A 20,000-nucleotide genomic window follows, 5' to 3' on the forward strand; every position below is an offset into this window, starting at 1 on the left:
ATGTTCTATTGTCCTGGTAAAGACGTGTGTTATCTCAATACAGTTCTTCATCCTCCAGTGTGCATGTTCAATACTCATATCAGCTGATCACCTGAGTCAGATACACCTGCAGCTTACAGCTTTGTGTGTGTGTGTGTGTGTGTGTGTGTGTGTTCTGCGCTGTTATGCTGCTGTGTGGCCGCCAGAGGGCGACACGAGCTTTATACTGGCTTTTTTAGAAGCGTTATTAACACCACAAGAGGATTTACAGTCTACACTAGACAGACAAATCAAAATAAACACCAGCAGAGTCACGTGTTCTCAGTGCTCTGTGTGTGTGTGTGGACTCTCAGGAGGTGTACTCATCATCTGAAGACTTTAATAAAGCAGTATATGAGCACTGACCGTCTCTGTGTGTGTGTGTGTTCTGTCGCAGATTATTGTCCAATCAGCGCTTCTCCTGTCAGTTTTTCTGTTTATGCCACTCCCTTATCCCCGCCCACAGCGGCGAAACTCCTCCCCCTGGTGTTGCTGCGATATTACTGCTGTGTATAGGCACTATTGGGCAGTTTCTCCAGTTCTGCTCTGCTCACAAACACACACACCATGATGAACACACGCAACACACTCTGCTTATGCTGTATTCTCAGTCTGCTGTGGTGCACGAGCTGCGCGCCACCGACCTGTTACTCGCGCGTTCTGGAGCTCAGCAGAGAAATCACGACTATTCTGGACAAACTACACACAACTGTGCGCACGGTGAGTGTGTGTGTGAGTGAGTGAGTGAGTGAGTTTATGTGAGTGTCTGTGTGTGTGTGTTTGTATAAATGTGTGTATCCGTGTGTGCGTCTGTCTGTGCGCGCGTGTGTGTGATTAAAGGTGTGTGTTAACCTGTCACTCTTGCAGAAAGCGTGCGCAGTGCTCCTGCCGACGGTGTTCCTGGACCCGCATGTGAGTGTGTGTTTCATTACAATCAATCTGCTCTGCTGTAGCTTAATGAAGCTTCTTCAGTGTTTATACTCTGTGTGTGTGTGTGTGTGTGTGTGTGTGTGTGTGTGTGTGTGTGTGTGTGTGTGTGTGTGTGTGTGTGCGCGCAGAACTCCTGCATCAGGACCAAACTGCGGGATCTTCTGTATGTTGTGGAGAATCTTCCAGTTGAACTCTGCAGAGAGCGACCACGAGTCCGTCTGCTGAGGCGCCGCACACACACACTGCTCAACATCATCAGCCGCGCCTGCCACCGGGTACGCACACACACACACACACACACACACACACAAACACAGACTCTGTGCATGCATCCCAATCATCACCAATACTGCAGAAGAACCAGCATGGAGCCAAGATTCTGACAGAAATCAGTCAAGTTTGGTGAAGGAGACATCATGGTTTGGGGTCATTCAGTATGGGGGCGTGCGAGAGATCTGCAACAGCCTGAGGTATCAAGACATCTGTGCTGCCCATTACATTACAAACCACAGGAGAGGGACAATTCTCCAGCAGGATAGCGCTCCTGCTCATACTTCAGCCTCCACATCAAAGCTCCTGAAGGTCAAGCTGCTGCAGGATTGGCCAGCCCAGTCACCAGACATCAACATTATTGAGCTGATGAAGGAGGAGGTGTTGAAGATGAACACAGAGACTCTTGATGAACTCTGGGATCCTGCTGAAGCTTTCTTCTTCATTCCAGATGACTTTATTAATCAGTGATGTGAGTCATGTCAGAGATGTATGGATGCAGTCCTCCAAGCTCATGATGGAGTCAGACACAATATTCATTCTGTCTCCACTGCAGCAGGACTTTATATTCTATACTGGACATTATTTCTGTTCAGTGATGACACTTTAGTCTGAGCAGAGTCAGAGCGCACTGTCCTCATCAAATCAGTCAACATCAAGACATGATCAGATTTATTGAGCTCAAATCAGCAAAATCTAGAGGCCTTCACCTTTCATAAAGACACTTCTGACACCAGATCAGCAACTAGAAGAGCAGATATTATCTGTGTTCATAACACCTGGATACAAGACTACTGTCAGCTAGTGCAGTTCTCAATGTGTGTGTGTGTGTGTGTGTGTGTGTGTGTGTGTGTGTGTGTGTGCAGGATCTGGTGTTCTTCACTGATGACTGTGAGGCTCTGGAAACAGGAAACCCCAGCCCTCGATACACAGAGGACCGACTGCAGCGGCTCGTGGAGGACGACTGAGGAGTGGACACACACACACACACACACTCTCTTTCTGAGAACAACAACAATACACACACCAAGATCAACACACACACACACATCAGTCACATAACACCAAAAGCTTCGTAATACTGCAGTAAAACATGATAAACAAGCACTTACCTCTATATTCTGTTTGTGTGTGTGTGTGTGTGTGTGTGTGTGTGTGTGTGTGTGTGTGTGTGTGTGTGTGTGTGTGTGTGTGTGTGTGTGTGTGTGTTTGCATTCCACTGGCAAGGGAAGAAATTCCAGAGGAAATCAGCAGAATGGCGTTCCTTCATCTCGCAGCGTCAGGAACACTGCAGGGGCTGTTCTGTTCTTACTCTGCATGTTTATTAACACAACACACACACACACACACACACACACACACACACACGACATGCATAATCTACATTTACAGCAGTCATCGCTCAGATATATCCTCATGCTTGGCTCGGTTACGTCTCGGCTCAGTCGTGTGTTTCACTGTTCCACCATGTCTGACTTCACTAATGAATAAAGTGTGTGATTAAGGACAGCTGTGTGTGTGTGTGTGTGTGTGTGTGTGTGTGTGTGTGTGTGTGTGTGTGTGTGTGTGTGTGTGTGTGTGTTACCTAATGCCTGACCTACTTCAGCTCAGTGTTTGGCAGCAGATCTGCATCTCCGTCTCATGACAGCAGATATCCACATCTGCAGGTCTGGAGTCAGCGCTGGAGCTCTCCTGCTTCCCAGAGTCCAGAACCGCTCACAGCCCAGAGTCGCTGACAGACGACAGAGCGAACTGGAGGATTTCTCAGAGCCGGCGGCTTAATACAGCTCTCAAACACAGCAGCAGAGCGGGATCATGGAGACCGGCCACGGTTCAACCACTGTGAAGAGTTTAGAACTGAACATCAGGCAGATCGACACGACACGACACAGAACTGAACTGAACTGAACTAATGTCCTGATGAGTTCACCTGACCCAAAGCAGATGTGGTGTGGCCATTCCTGACTGACATTACACACACACACACACACACACACTAGTGTTCAGTAGTTTATCCTCTTATTACACACACACACACACACACACACACACACACACACACACACTAGTGTTCAGTAGTTTATCTTCTTATTACACACACACACACACACACACACACACACACACACTAGTGTTCAGTAGTTTATCCTCTTATTACACACACACACACTAGTGTTCAGTAGTTTATCCTCTTATTACACACACACACACACACACACACTAGTGTTCAGTAGTTTATCCTCTTATTACACACACACAATGGAAAGTCAGTCTTGGATAAATCATTTCGATGTGATTGAGAAGCGGACGCACAGCACAGCTGACAATAACTCCAGTAAATATTGTAATATAAATAAATATATATATATATATAATGTTATATGAATAAATAAATGTAATGTTAGAGCCTCCTCTTGCCCTGAGTGAAGTGTTTTATGTATTAGTTGTGTATGAGTTGGCAGTGTGCAGTAATAGATCTGCTAATATTCGTGGAGCTGAAGGTGTGTCTTCATCAGGTGCAGCCTTGATCACGTGGGCTGAGAATTCATACGTCATTACGCACAGTTCAGTGATGGTCGTGTTTAGATTGATTAGCGGGTAACTCAGATCAGTTTGCCCCCGCTGATGGATTCCGACAAATGAGCCGGGATGATGATGATGATGATGATGATGAGGAGGAGGAGGAGCAGCAACAGTGTGTGTGTTATTACTATCATGGTTTACATGGGCAGCTAGACACAACACACACCGCTCGCATGACAGATGCTGTTGCTGCTTATGGGGGACATTTAAGGTGGATTAAGTCAACTTTATTTATTATAGCGCTTTATAAATATCAGAGCCGCTTTACTGCAGCATGTGCTGAAAACATGAGGGTGAGACAGCGCAATGCTTTAAGTTAAATGAACCAAGCTGTGTTCTGAAGATAAACACATTCAATAAGCCCGCGGTGTGGCGGCGCCTCCTGGCGGTGGAAAGCTGCACTGCCGGTCTCTCAGCGGTGGCGCCCAGAAAATGTTCATAGGGTGGCCAGAAGAGACCACGCAACAGATAACGAATTCAGTGTAATGTTATACTGTTGTTTCTGGTAAATGAAATAATGTGGTTTTATTTCATTTAATTAATTACTCTTGAAATGTCGCAGTTTATTCTTTAAAATAATTCAGTCCATGTGCAAACCACACAAAAACCAATATAAAACACTTCTCATATATATATATATAGAACTATTCAGTTATTTTCACACTCTTTTATTGAACATACAGCATCTGCCATGTCTAAAATTAATGAAGATTAATGATTTAAATAATAAAACAAACCAATGAACAAACTACACAATAGACATTACTACACACACACACACACACACACACACACACACACACACTATACAGACCCTAATATTATCCTTTATCCAGATTCCTTTCTGAGCCACAATATTAATAATACAGCTTCTTCTGTTGATGTACCTGTAAGTTCAATATAACATTGCCATTGCTGTCTTTTTATTTTATTTTATTATTCCATACCAAGAACAATAGCATACAAAAGTGAGGAAAACAGTGCTTAAAAGTCTTTTTCCACATCAAAGGACAAATCAGTAGAGATTAAAAAAACAAAAAAGAATAAATGAAATGACAGAGGAATTACAGAAACCTCGCATTAGACAAGGACTCCAGTACTGCACACCTGCTTCATTTAGGGTGTGGATATAATGCTCAAGATCCATTTTAATCAAATAAACATTAGACTTCTCTTCTGACTTTTCTTTGTGTATATCCCATATATTATCATTAAATTAATAAACTATTTTTATTAATTTATTATTATTATTGCATCTAAAAAAATGTCTTTACAAGAAAACAGAATTTTAAACCGAATTTTTAATTTTATTAGTTTAAGATATTCAACCTCAACCCAAAACATCTGTGTATAAGTGCATTCATAAAACAGGTGTTTTAACAAGTCCTCTAATTCACAAAAAGTGCACGCAGATTCCATGTCTCTAAAACATTATTAACAACTTGTTTCAGTGGATAATTAAATGTGTTGCTTTATTTGCCTCTTCTTTAATAATATTGGTGAAACTTTTTCCCACTCAATCTGCTCAAATAAGCAATTCCATAAGCATCTGCATTTGGGCAACAGTGTGCTTCTGCGTAATTTTTAATGTAGCAGTTATTAAATGTGTTGTCTATAATTTCCACACCATTGATACTTAATTGATTAGCATGCAAAGGATTTGATTCAGAGGATAAATTAGCGGATAAGAGCTGAACAAGTCCACTGTAGGAATTGCATCAAATACTATTGCAAATTCTTTAGCAGTTATAGAATAATTGATCATTAAATAGTTGCCCATTACTGTTGAATAACTGTCTCACCAGTATTAATTCATTATTGTACAATTAAATTGCCATTGCTGTCTGTTGAAGGTGTGTGTGCTGTCAATGATGATCGGGCAGAGGCAGTGAATCAGCTGTCAGTGGCACCAATCAATCCACAGTAATTAACTGGCTGCTGTTTATTTATTTACTGAAATATTGTAAATTATGTAAGTGCATTAAAATGAATAATATCAACAGCACAATCAGATTGGGGTGGTCAGCTCTCGAGGCGCCGCTGCAGGCCAGAGCATCCTCCACCTCCACAGTTTGATGAGGAGGGCTCGCTCTCTCTCAGCCTTCACTTGTGTAGTTCAGCATTTGAAGACTGAAGCGCTTCTACATCTGCCAATAACAGGTCATGTTCAGCGGGGGGTTGCTGAGGGTTTCGGGCAGTTTCTCCATCGTTCTTCCGGATTTTAGTTTTATTGTTGTAAATAAGGATAAACAGCAGAGGCTACATCTCAATGAATACTCACTCATTAGGCTTCATGTGATCTGTCTTTTTACGGGTTTCTTTATTTGTGTGTTTGTTTGTTTGTTTGTTTGTTTCCAGCAGGCTGTTTGTGTCATTAATTCTGTGGTCAGGCGAGCAGGACGCTCTGTTGGAGAGAGAGAGGGGATTTGTTGAGTGTAATCTTCGGGTAAAGTGATGTGTTCATGAGCATGATCATCAGTCAGCTCTCTCTCTTGTCTTGTGCTTTTCTTCAGATGTGTATTGGTTTATTTTAGTTTTGAGTAAAGCAACTTTTATTTAAAGCAGTGGAAGCAAACAGCTTTACTCATAAACCGCATTGCATAGGCTTATATAAAGTTTAATAATGGGATTATGAGATAATTGTGGTCTTATTCCTAACAATGGCAAAGTGGATTATTATTTTCATTCATTTGTCTTAGTTCTTGTCTACATACCTGTACGACTGTACGTTTCTTGCACGGTCTCAGTTTTCTGTGCAGGTCATCGTCCATTTCATGAGTAAAATAAATGACTGGAACCCCAGGCTGTGTGTTTATTAAGTCATGGAGACGAATGAAGACGATCTTTTTCTCCAGTTTAATCATCAGTGGTGTCGGTGCTGCATGTTGGACAGAGGAGGTTATAGCTGCATTGGCCGGGAGGGGGCGCTTCAGTGCAGGGCAGAACTGAGTCCACAGATGCGGGTTCACTAATACAATAATAACTGCAATCATCTGATGTTGATTACAGCGTTTCTTTTGTAATATCCATCCCCTTCAGTTCACTGTGATTCACATGCACAGCAGTATTCCAGCTGAAGCCTCGTATGGAGCTGGTGTTGAACATCACCTTCAGTTCACCAGAACATCAACATTTACTCGCCTTCACTACTGCAAACCCGTATGAGTCTGATCATCTGTTTTCCTATTGAAGTCAGAGGGTCATCAGCATTCTACAAAATATCTTCCTTTGTGTTCAACAGAGGAAACTCAGGTTTAAAACAGATAACGGGAGAGTGATGGTCATATAGTTTTCATTTTTGGGATGATCTGCCAGAACAGATGTACAGTCTCTCACTGACAGATGCTGTGGAAGACTGGAGTCGCTATCTGGAACATCACAACTCTCAATGCTCCTCAAGAGAACCTGCGAGATCAACACGAGCAGATCTGCCGCTACAGAGTGTGTGTGTGTGTGTGTGTGTGTGTGTGTGTGTGTGTGTGTGTGTGTGTGTGTGTTCAGTTCAGTTTACCTCAAGATGTTTCTACACACACGTTTAGTTATTGGATTTTATTATAATTTAAATACATGAAGAGATGTGCGAATATAACGTGTGGAATAGGCCCTGAAGTGCGACACACACACACACACACACACACACACACACACACACAGGATGACAGACGTGGCGCCAGAGAAATGAAGCGCCGATTCTCTTTGCAAACTTCCCGTTGTGATATTTTGGATGATAAAACAAGTGACTTTTGTTTCGCTGTTCGCCCGGGGCGTGAAACACACACACACACACACACACACACACACACACACACACACACACACACTCGGCTCTCCTGAAAGCAGCACGGATCCCCCTCAGGTCTTTTGTGTGTGCGGGTCCCCCTTTCAGGCCGCGCGCTCACCCGTGTGATTCTCACCGTATTGTCATTATTGGCCCTTTATTAATTACCGAGCGGCGACTCCAGCGGTGAGGACTCTGGCCGGTTACACTTTCACGGAGACCGTAAAGAAATGGATCTTTAGCTGATCTAATCTCAATAAAGGATCTCTCCCTCTGCACAGCGCGCTTCTCTCGGTTTGAGGAGATCTGCAGGCCGCCTTAAACACTCAACACTGCTGCATATCTGATTAAAACTATCCGCAATATCAGTACAATCGCCCAAATAATCAAGCCGAACTAAGATTTCACAGGGATTTAGAGGGATAGTTTACCCAAAATGGTAAATTAATGTGATAAACTGAATTAATCATAGACATGTCTTCTGCTGAACACAGAGTTATTCTGAACGCCTGTAAACACTGACATCCATAATATATTTGTTTTAACAATGGAAGTCAGTGGTTAGAGGCTTCTAACATTTTTCAAAGTATCTTCTTTTGTGTTCAGCAGTAGAAACCACCTGAGTGAGAAGCGAGTGAATGTACATGTGGGTGAATATCCCTTTACCCTTGAGCTGCTGCATGTGCCTGAATGCTGGATTATTCTCATCTAATCTTCTACAGGCGTTTGCTGTAAGTTCATCCACTAGTAAGAGGATTCCTGTCACATCATTTCAGGTATAATTTCAGTCAATCTTTAATTGAAGGCTTGTTTGATCTTCTGGAAGTGCTCTAGATGCTGCTGGCGCCATCAAACCCCGACAGTGTTATTCCAGAGCAATAAGCAGCAGCTGTGGAAATACTCCAGCCGGCTGACGGACAACCACATCCTAAAGGCACTTTCAGCCCAACACCAGGCTGCCTGTTCTGCTGCTGCTGCTTACTGACGCAGACTCCTGTAGATCAGCTGGGTCACAACACAAAGTGCACAGAGCAGGAGAACTGCTGAACCTTATATATCAGAGTAATGTCAGAGTATATATATCAGAGTAATGTCAGAGTATATATATCAGAGTAATGTCAGAGTATATCAGAGTAATGTCAGAGTATATATCAGAGTAATGTCAGAGTATATATCAGAGTAATGTCAGAGTATATCAGAGTAATGTCAGAGTATATATCAGAGTAATGTCAGAGTATATCAGAGTAATGTCAGAGTATATATCAGAGTAATGTCAGAGTATATATCAGAGTAATGTCAGAGTATATATCAGAGTAATGTCAGAGTATATATCAGAGTAATGTCAGAGTATATATATCAGAGTAATGTCAGAGTATATATATCAGAGTAATGTCAGAGTATATCAGAGTAATGTCAGAGTATATATCAGAGTAATGTCAGAGTATATATCAGAGTAATGTCAGAGTATATCAGAGTAATGTCAGAGTATATATCAGAGTAATGTCAGAGTATATCAGAGTAATGTCAGAGTATATATCAGAGTAATGTCAGAGTATATATCAGAGTAATGTCAGAGTATATATCAGAGTAATGTCGATTAATCATGTGCAGAGCTGTAAAGAGGTCTACATATTTCACCACGGCTCTGCTCTTCCAGTATTATTGTATTTATTTGGGATTTTTTCTGTAAGGCTGTAAAGCTGTGCAGGATTTCTTCATCGACAGGTGTTGTTTAATCTACAGTTTCTGGAGTTTTTCTAAATGCCCACAGTCTCTCCTATAATCTAGAACATGTGGAGAAGATTGACCTTTCGTCATTAATTTATTTAAGAAATATATTCATCATATAAATGCTGCTTTTGTCCATCTGTACAATATTTTACAGCTCAGGCATCCCTTCCGAAGGGAATCACCCAAACAACAGTCAGAGTTTATTTATAAAATGCTGTAGTTACAGTTCATCATCTGGGTCATTAACGCATTGCTATGAATGCAGGAGCTCATGCAGACGGTGTGTTCCCCCGACCTACCTCTGGCCAAACACACACACACACACTGAACGCGAGGAGACGCGCCACCGTCAGAGTCAGTCTAGATCCTCTTTTACCGGGAAGGAATTGGCGGCAAACTTCACAAGTCACTTTTCTGCATGTTTTGAGATGAGCCGGTCCGGTTCGTGTGTTATGCTAAATGGTACATGCTGTATCCCATGTGTGTGTACAGTCCGACCGGGCTCACATTCGCGGAGTGTCTGTGAAACGGGTGTGATCCGGCGGAGTAAGCCGGGATGTGGGCGCCGGCGGGAAACGAAATCCCGAAAGCTGGAGGAAGCAGGGGTTTGGCGGCCATCTTCAGCTTCTCCAGCTCGGCCTCCTGCAGCCGTTTGGCCTTCGCCCGCCTGTTCTGGAACCAGATCTTGACCTGGGTCTCCGTCAGGCTGAGGGAGCTGGAGAACTCGGCCCGCTCGGCGATGGACAGGTACTGTTTCTGCCGAAATTTCCGCTCCAGCGCCAGCAGCTGCGCCGTGCTGAACGGTGTCCGCGGCTTCCGGTTGGTTTTGTGTTTTCTCAGAGGGCACGCGGGAGGACTGAGACGACCTGAAGTCAACAAAACAAACACAGGTCTTTACAATCATCATCAACTGTCGGTGCTTGTGGTTAAAAAGTGTTTTAAAGTTCTAAAATACATCATTAGTTATTGAGCAGAGCCGACCCGTCTCCTCCACAGTACTGACAGCCCGGTCCATCCTCTCCATTTGCCTGTTTACAGCCTTTATCTGTTTCTTTTTTCAGTTGAACAGCAGATGATATTTAGAAGAATGTTGAAAACTGTCACAGCTCACTTCCATACTAGCTTTGACTGGAGGTAGGCTAACTTACAGGTCTCCAGCTCTCTTCAAAATATCTCCTTGTGTTTAACAGAGTAATGTTTACCAGGTGAAGGTGAGGAAATATTGAGCTCGCTCTCATTACACCACATTTCTGCTGCAAAGCAAAACTGAAAAAGTTTGTCATATTTATTTATTTATTTTAAATATCCATGCATGAAACTATCCGCAACAGTATTTGGGTAAAGTTGTCAGAATTTCACATTTTAATATGATTAGTATTACTGTAATATTAACAAAATAATTTTATATAAATTCAGAAAAGTATTTTTGCAAATTCTAAATCACAATATCAGCCAATGTCTGTCAAAGTACAACACTGTTCACAGTCAAGTAAACGCTGCTAATGTTGTTTTGAGGTCATGCATATCCATATCTCGGGTCGTCTCTGTTCTATAATGAGGGACGGTGCGGATACAGAAACCCGGTCAGCCCAGTAATCAAGCGCTCGTCATTACAGATGTCAGCGCACACGCATCTGTTGATCTCTGCCCGAGCATCACTGTTACTCACTGGGGGAGAAGCGGGCCGCCGGTACCCATGTGCTCCGCTCCGGGCTCTCCGCCTTCACCGGCAGCTGCAGAACCTCCACCGAAAACGCCAGGCGCGCATCCGCATCTGGTGACCCGCGGCTCGGTTTACGGTCCGCCATCAGAGCTTCAACGCTAAACGGGAGAATCTTCGGTCTTTGCGCGTCCTCCTGCACAGTGACGCGGGTCTGCATCTCCGTTTGACCGGCCAGCATCACTCCGGCATCCTCCTCTGCAGCTTGGGAACTCATGGTGACCACTGGGGCCATGCGCGGTACACCGGGACTCGCTGAGCTTTCAGTGTAAAATAAAGCTCCGGTGCTCAGAACATGCTGCTGTGTAACTCTGTGGAGTACTGTAAGATAATAACACGCGCCTGACCAATCAGAGGCGAGGGGGCGGGACTAAAGTTTATCCTGAAGTTCGCTGTCGCCTATTATTGGAGAAGGCAGGCTGTGTGTGTGTGTGTGTGTGTGTGTGTGTGTGTGTGTGTGTGTGTGTGTGTGTGTGTGTGTGTGTGTGTGTGTGTGTTTTCAAAGAGCAAAATGAAAATCCCCTGCATTTTGTTGCACAATTTGACATTGCACGAAGTCATATTGTTTATGTGTAGGCCTATTATTATTATTATCAATATTATTATTTTTATAATAATTATTATTATTAATGTTTATCATTCGGAATAGAGCCTGTTAAGGAATAATCAGGGCCATTTTTCTAAGAGCAAATATAGCACATACCATAATATTAATACATATATGTTATAATGTCATTGCGCTCTGCAGTGTGTCGCTCCACAGTTTCAGCTGCAGTGTTGCTGTGGTGTTCGATCAGGGCTGATTAGTGTTTCGCTGGGGTCATTATTAGTCTCGGCGATGTTGTTGTTTGGCGCCAGCAGCGGCGGATCAAAGCCAGAACTTTAACCCTGATCCTGCAGAGCTGCGGGATACTCTGACCGACAAATGCCGCTTCTAAACCGGCCACAAGCCGCTTTCCAGCTAGCTCTCTGCCTGCGCACCGCTGCTGACGCTGACAGGACATTCCCGAGTCTCTGCTGCTGATATTGCCAGGCCTTAATTCCCTCTGCACAGCCTATTCCCGCTCTTTCTTAGTTGGTTGTAACTGATAAAATTACACGCAAGCGGTAATTTAGCATTTCCTTAATCTCACATCCGGCTCTTAAACGGAATAAATCTGTAATTAGGCTTGGAGACACTTAGAGGCCATTAGACGAAATGAGCGGCGCTGTGTGCCGCGCGCTTTGAAGTTTCGCGATGCGGGAATGTTTGATCCTTCCGCAGTAAAAGTGGAGCACATAAACACACACATGCACACACACACGAAGAGCACATAAACACACACATGCACACACACACACACGAAGAGCACATAAACACACACATGCACACACACACGAAGAGCACATAAACACACACATGCACACACGAAGAGCACATAAACACACGCATGCACACACGAAGAGCATTACACACCCGCCGCCCGCGAGCAGCGCTGGAGGATCTGCCCTGGCCCTGGGTGTGTTTGTGTGTGTTTGTGTAGAGGCGAGCTGTGTGTGGAAACAGAGTCGGGGCAATTAGCATGCCAAACACTGAGCTCCAGGGCCAGTGATGTGCCGTGGAAAAGGAGATTACCATAGTGTTTTATTGAAATCTCAGGGCAACAAATGAGGGCTGAACTGCGACACAAAGCGACTGTAAGTCCCATCGGAGCTTTGTTTAACTTCACAAACTCCACCTTTGATTCCGAGTCTGGAGGCAGGCACGTGAGACAAAGAGCCTTTGTGCTCGCTCTCCGAGAGTTGTCTTAACCCTTTTCATGCAGAGTCTGTCAATTCTGACTTAAAAGACTTTAAAGGTTCCTTGGATATCAAAAGACAGTCCGAGGGAACCGTTTGCCCCGGGCGGAATGCGGAATGTGTGTGTGTGTGTGTGTGTGTGTGTGTGTGTGTGTGTGTGTGTGTGTGTGTGTGTGTGGATCTGCGCTGTCGCCGCGGAACATGTGTGAGCCATTACGCGCTGCCCAAACTGCTGAAGTGGTGCTGCGGTTCGTGTGGTTTACATGATGCCCCCTGTATGAACACACACACACACACACACACACACACACACACACACACACACACACACACACACACACACACACAGGCGCTGATTGAGTCTTAATGTGGAGGAAGAATGCGCTGTGATCAACATGATGATGCTCTCGGTGGAGATGAAAGGCGGCGCGGGAATCATTACTGATAATGTCTCCTATTTCAAAGCAATTAGCGCAATCAGGCGTAAAGAGCCGCTCAATGCCTCACGGTTATTTAAGCCCCTAAACGCCACAGTGTCGCCCTCTCTCTCTGCAACCGCATGTCACTTCACTGTCAGCTTTATACGACACACACACACACACACACACACACACACACACACACACACACACACACACACACACACACACAAACACACTCTCTGTCTCTCTCTCTCTCTGTAAAGACTAAGTAAATTTATTGGCACAGAAAAAATGTATAGGTAACATCAAACAGAATAACATTTAAATTCAGGCCTACAGGTGTAATGAAATGTTTGTATAGTGGTTGAATGATATATATATATATATATATAAATAATTACATTGGTAATATTTTATAAGTTTAAATGTTGATCAAATGTTTTATAGAGGCCTACACACTCTTCCGAGCGAGCCGCGCTGTATGAGAGCTCTGTCGGGTTCAGGACATCCACACACACCGAAACATTAATGACAAATGTTTAATTGAAAATGTTTTAAGCGATCAGCTAGAAAATCTCCGTAAAACTGGTCATAAATAAATGATTATAAAATGATAAATACAACTAAATAAATATAAAATATTCTATAAACTAAATGTTTATAAAATAGTATTAAAATTATTCACATACAAACGATATTTTTCTTAATACTAGATGTTTATCCGTCTTGTAAATAATTTAACGGGACATTATAGTGAAGGTCGTCATCTGGAGTTCGCTGTGTTGTTTCTAGACATTATTTCTCTCTTTCCGTTTGTAAAACTGTCCAGCATGTCGAGCGTTTGGGCTCATTCGCGATATTCTGAAAGTGGCTGATTTATTCTACATTCCCTGTTAATACAGTTAAACTGTGAGAGGAAGTATGCGCCCTATTTACAAAAGCTAAAATTTCACTGATCAAATATAAAACATAATTAATAAGAACTTTTTAATGCAATTACTTTTTAAATAATATTATTTTCGTCATGATGTGTCGGTGCTTTTTCCTTACTTATTTTGGTAGGTTTACATTCATTTTGTTTATTGTAATTAAGTGAAAACATTTTGTACAAACTAGCTAATATTCAATTCAATTCCTCTTTATTCCTATTTTTACAATAGATTGTCAAAGCAGCTTAACAGGTTTTAGAAGATTAAAACTGCGTCAGTCCAGTATTCAGAATTGAAGTTCAGTTTGAATTGAATTATTATATGAACACGCACAATATTATTATTATTATTATTATTATTATTATTATTATTATTATTATTATTATTATTATTATTATTATTATCATCATCATCATCATCATCATCATCATCATCATCATTATTATTATTATTATTATTATCATCATCATTATTATTATTATTATTATTATGTCGGAATGTTAAAAGGACCGCTTTGTGACAGAAATTATATTTCGATCAAGTCTGTATGGGCTGATGAATGAATCCCGCGTCTGCGCACACACTCGATATCTCTGTGTAAACCCGCAGTCTGCTTTTCTTTCTGATTTATACCTGCGGATGGAGTTTAATTAGCTGCAGTTTTACACACAGAACCTGTTAATAACATTAATCTCAAGCCACTGAGCTGAATAACGCGCCTGATGCGCTGCTGCTGTGTGTGGATTCAGCGCTTAATTAAACTTAATCAAATGTCTAATATGCGGATAACAAGCTGACAAATCAAGCGCTGACAGGCTGCAGCACAGAAACAGGAGCATTGCTGGAAAATACACCAATATTTCCCCGATCCTTCTCCAGGAGATTAAAGACTAACACAGACCAGAATAATCCAATAAATATTTATTTGTTTGGTGTTTTTAGCATGCATTTTTAGCATTTTACTAATGCCATTTTGTTTAAATGGGAATTTTTAAGCAATCATCTAATTTATACAATACCACCATTTGTATTCATGATTGCTGGAAGCCGTAATAAACCCTGAAATATATTTAAAATATAAACTTTGAATTTGTTCAATTCACGCTAAAAACAAAACATTTATTTCAGCTATAATAATAATAATAATAATAATAATAATAATAATAATAATAATGGGCTAATAATCAGATCAGAATCTATTAATGAAATCTTTAATTTAGCTATAAATGCATCTTTGAATTAAGACAATATGACGGATGATTTTCTGGATTTTCCCAGTTTTAATCTCCTGTTTATTTGCTCTTAAACTTTATTATCTTTAAATATGCGTCTTTTCTTTGTTAATGGTGATTTGCATGGGTTTAAAGCTCAGTAGCGGATCTGCTGAAACAAAACAAAATCACTGATGAAAAAATAAAATTAATTCTCTCAAAACAAAAACTGGTAATTAATTATTCACGTTAATGTTAAAACAGACTGACTTTACGGCTAGACCCAGTGAATTCTGGTTGTTGTTTTTTGCCATTATTATTATTAATGCTTTTATTATTATTGTGTCTATTGTTATTATTTTACTACTGCTGTTGTGTTTTTTTTGTGCTATTATTATTGTTATAAACATTATTTGCTATTACTAGCCTGTTGTAATAATAATAATAATAATTATCATTATTATTAATATTATTGCTATCAGCATCATTATTAGTGGTAGTAATTATTAATGTTATTACTGGTATCATTAGTAGTAGTAGTAGTAAATATTGATATTATTATTGTTGTTATTGTTGATATTATTAGTATTGATATGATGAGTATTGTGTTGTTGTTGTTGTTGTGTTGGAGCTCGGGTGTGTGTGTGTGTGTGTGTGTGTTTGCTCTTCTCTTCTTCAGTCTCCGTGAACGCGCGTGACCCGCGGGGTTTTTAATCACGGGCTGCCTGACGGTTAAATCAGCGCATCGCTCTCTATAATGGCGATAAATCGGGAGAGGGCGTTTTCTGCTGCCGCCGCTCTCCGTCTGCGGGAGGTCAGCTCGTTAAACAGGCCGTTAAAGCGCGATTTATTCCCGCCTCATCTTTACGATCAGCCGCTATCAGCCCCGCCACACATTGAGCGCGCGGCCGTTTGTCTCGTTTCCCGCGCTCAGAGCCCCGCCTCTAAACCCCGCGCGCCCCATAATTAATTCCTCATTAGACAGCTCTTTATTGTTTAATTTGAGCACTTCGTAATCAAATTGGGCAGATTAATCGCTACAGAATTTAAGGCTGCCGGAAAGTGAGCGGGTTTCATCTCCTCCGCTGTATTTCCTGCGATAAATGCTTCCTCCATTACCCAGAATGCCTCTTTCTGCTCTGATGGATCTGACAGACCCTCCGAGGCGTTTAACCGAGCCCATTAAAGCGCCTTCACGGCCATATATTTCTATTACACGGCTAATTGTAAAAGTCAACACTACAAATTCACATTTATTTGTGTGTGTGTGTGTGTGTGTGTGTGTGTGTGTGTGTGTGTGTGTGTGTGTGTGTGTGTGTGTGTGTGTGTGTGTGTGTGTGTGTGTGTGTGTTTTGTGGTCAGTCACAGTCTGCTCCTCATCTCTGTTCAGTGTGTGTGTGTGTGTGTGTGTGAGTCAGGTCTCCATGATGTTCCTCTGTGTTTCTCTGATCCTCTGGTTTCCTTCCTGCTGACACCGCCTGTAATTTCTGCCTCATCAGCAACACGTCCACCGAGACCAACACCAGCAGACACTGTTTATCTATTTATCTGTTTATTTGTTTATTTGTTTATCTTGTATGTTTAAGATGTCTCCGCTGCTCCCTTTGACATGGTTCAGTTACAGGAGATAGAACCGCACATTAACTGTGTGTGTGTGTGTGTGTGTGTGTGTGTGTGGAGCCGCTGCTCCATTTAGAGGATTGAAGTGAATTAAAATCAGTGTAACACACACACATACACACACACACACACACACACACGGACACACACTTCAGCTGCTCTGAAACATGATGGATTCTGTGTGTTTGACTGCTTTATGCTCCTGTGAGCAAGATATCTCAATCCCAGAGGCCCCTGAGGGCCCAATAAACCTGTGTCTGAGCCGGGGGCGTGTCTGAGCTGGGGGCGTGTCTGAGCCGGGGGCGTGTCTGAGCTGGGGGCGTGTCTGAGCTGGGGGCGTGACTGAGCTGGAGCTGGTCTCTAGTGTTGAACACTCTGATTAGTGGATCAGCTGTGTTTGATCAGGGCTGGAGCAGAACTGAGCAGAGCTGCGGCTCTCCAGGACTCAGTGTAACACCTCTGTGCTGTAGATAAAGATTTCTCCAGTTCTGTGTGATCCTGACTGATGCTCCTGCAGATGAAGAGCGCATGGGCGTAAATCTGATTTAACAGTAGGGGGGACAATAAATATTAAACTCCTTTCGAGCATTTTTTTGAAGGGGACACAAATAATACAGCTGAATTTACTAATAAAGATATGTTCTTCATATATTCTCAAAGTTTTTCTCAGGTTCAATGACAGCAAATCTCAAAACTATTTTTTGCATTGTTTGTTGTGTTGTTTACAATCAAGACTCCTGAAGCAGAATAAATGCAGGAAAATACATTTTACATACTCATAATAAATAACTTTAAAACGTTAAAATAACTAATCATATTGTAAATGCGAGAGCCTGTGAAATCTGCTAAACAGCCACAAGTCAGAAAACATAAGTAAGAAAATTCACCCCCAAAAGAATTATCATTATCCCTTCAATAAAGCACAACACCCTTACCTGACACTGTACACCTGACTGACCCTGCTCGCCTGTTCCTCAATCACAACCCTCGGATGGGAGGGACATGTCCCCCCCGTCCCCCCAGAATCAGAGTGTGGACGTGTTCATCCTGAGTTTACCAGACGCCGCTCCGGCCTGCAGCTCTCAGACTCCTCTCAGCGGGTCCTGCTGCTGGTTTAAATGTTTTGAGGAAGAGTTTCCTCTTTATCAGTTCTGTTCCTTTCATTAATGATGGAGGAGATAATAAGAGTATACCGAGAATAAATGAACTGCAGAGCAGACCGGTAATGTTCTCGGAGGGAGTGCAGGTGTGTTCTGTGCATGTGGGATGTTGTAGCAGTAGAGGAGAGCTGACAGCATGGAGAGCTGCTGTATGGGTGTTTTTCAGTACTGGATTGCAGCTGGAAGGGCATCCGCTGTGTAAAACACGTGCTGGAATAGTTGGCGGTTCATTCCGCTGTGGTGAAGGAACTAAGCTGAAGGAAAGGCAATAATCTTGATTCCCTCATCCTCCACTCACACTGCAGTGCTGATAAACACATCTGAAGACAACTAGATAGAGGAGAATGCTGGAAAACAGCACAGTAGGAACATCATCATCATCATCATCATCATCATCATCATGTGTGGAAGTCAGCGTCTGTTTTCCAGCATTCTTCAAAATATCTGCCGCTGTGTTCGACAGATGAACTCAAACAAGCGGAGGATGAGGAGATGATGACACAGTTCAGTTTATAAACACTTTCAATAACCCCTTAATAGTACACTATTCCTTAAACTGCAGGAGGAGTGTGTACCCTGTAGTGTGCACTGTGTAGGGTGCAGTCTAGTGTAGGGCACTGCTGATGACAGGCGGTAGTTTCGTCGCCGGTGAATGACGTCAGAGCGCGACGTGTCAGTCATGGCGGCCGATATTACACTGCTGTTCAAAGCGAGCGTGAAAACCGTCAAAACGCGGAATAAAGCGCTCGGGCTGATGGAGACTACCGGGAGAGAAGAACCGGGAGCCCAGAAGAGACCCAGACCGAGACAGAGGGACAGTTTTAGCTGCAAAGCCCGAGAAGTGGTGAGATAAACACACACACACACACACACACACACACACAGGGGGGAAGTTGGGTTTATTTGAGCACATTTGCACTTTCTCCTTAATTCTATAAGTTCGGCTAGTAACGTTAGTTAGCATTGTTTGCTAATGTAAACAAGACAGTGACGTCAGCAGCAGCAGCTGAGTGTTGAACAGAGCTCAGTCAGACAGTGCTGAGGAGGATCAGAGGTCTGTGTACATCTGATCTCAGACACAATACTCAGAGTCATGATAAACAATACAGTCATAAAGCTGCCACTGCTCAAAAATGAAGCTGAATGCGAATATAAAACCAACATTACCTCTAACACAAACACACACACACACACTCTTCAAATGACGATAATATCACACTTGCAGACATTTATCAGCCAGTCATACAGCCGAGCAGAAGCTGATGATGATGATGATGATGATGATGATGATGATGATGATGATTAAATTTGAGGTGCAGAAGCTCACCAGGAAGGACATAAACCCAGCGTGAGAGAGAGAGAGAGAGAGAGAGAGAGAGAGAGAGAGAGTGTGTGTGTGTGTGTGTGTGTGTGTGAGGATGGAGACGCTGCAGGACCCAAATGTAATTGAGTGACAGAACCAGACCTGATCCAGATCCTGAACCCCGTGAGTGCTGGATGCGGGATGCTGAGCGTCTGCTCTCAGTGTGTTTCACAGCTCACCCTAACCTGAAAACCCAACAGAACGCTTGACAGTGAGTTCTGCATGAGGGTATGGATCATCGATTAGTTGTTCAGCTGTCCTGGAACAGATGCGGTGTGTATGACTCCTCCTGTCAGCTGCAGATGGATGCTGGATCATGTCCAGAACAGATATCCGGTTGAGTTTTGATCAGTTATTAAGCAAAATCATCTGAGGGATATGGGCGGCACGGTGGCGCAGTGGTGTTTCACTGTAGCCTCACAGCATGAAGGTCTCTGGTTTGAGTCTCGGCTGGGTCAGTTAGTGTTTCTGTGTGGAGTTTGCATG

At 42.7% G+C, this 20,000-nt stretch overlaps 4 protein-coding genes across 18 annotated transcripts in view; 3 read left to right on the plus strand and 1 right to left on the minus strand.

Moving 5' to 3' along the window:
- evc2 (EvC ciliary complex subunit 2) overlaps positions 1-384 on the plus strand; it is a 7,584-nt gene extending 7,200 nt beyond the window's left edge. For all 15 annotated transcript variants that reach the window (XM_087280037.1, XM_087280040.1, XM_087280042.1 and 12 more), the window contains one exon: positions 1-384. This exon is cut by the window's left edge. The gene's annotated coding sequence lies outside the window, so the exon portion shown is untranslated.
- A 119-nt stretch (positions 385-503) lies between these two features.
- Positions 504-2,725, plus strand: cytl1 (cytokine like 1). Its single transcript, NM_001442644.1, is given in 4 exon segments — positions 504-738; positions 886-930; positions 1,077-1,223; positions 2,085-2,725. Coding segments are annotated over 4 exon segments (447 nt in total). The 5' UTR covers positions 504-585; the 3' UTR covers positions 2,187-2,725.
- Positions 2,726-9,388: 6,663 nt separating this feature from the next.
- msx1a (muscle segment homeobox 1a) lies at positions 9,389-11,277 on the minus strand. Its single transcript, NM_131273.1, is given in 2 exon segments — positions 9,389-10,176; positions 10,980-11,277. Coding segments are annotated over 2 exon segments (702 nt in total). The 5' UTR covers positions 11,266-11,277; the 3' UTR covers positions 9,389-9,760.
- A 7,528-nt stretch (positions 11,278-18,805) lies between these two features.
- stx18 (syntaxin 18) overlaps positions 18,806-20,000 on the plus strand; it is a 5,166-nt gene continuing 3,971 nt past the window's right edge. The window contains exon 1 of the mRNA NM_001024425.1: positions 18,806-18,995. Coding sequence (NP_001019596.1) covers positions 18,831-18,995 — 165 coding nt within the window. The 5' untranslated portion in view covers positions 18,806-18,830. The remainder of the gene's footprint in view (positions 18,996-20,000) is intronic.

The sequence above is a fragment of the Danio rerio genome, chromosome 14, assembly GCF_052040795.2.
Source record: "Danio rerio strain M-AB ecotype USA chromosome 14, GRCz13ab, whole genome shotgun sequence".
Lineage (NCBI taxonomy): Eukaryota > Metazoa > Chordata > Actinopteri > Cypriniformes > Danionidae > Danio > Danio rerio.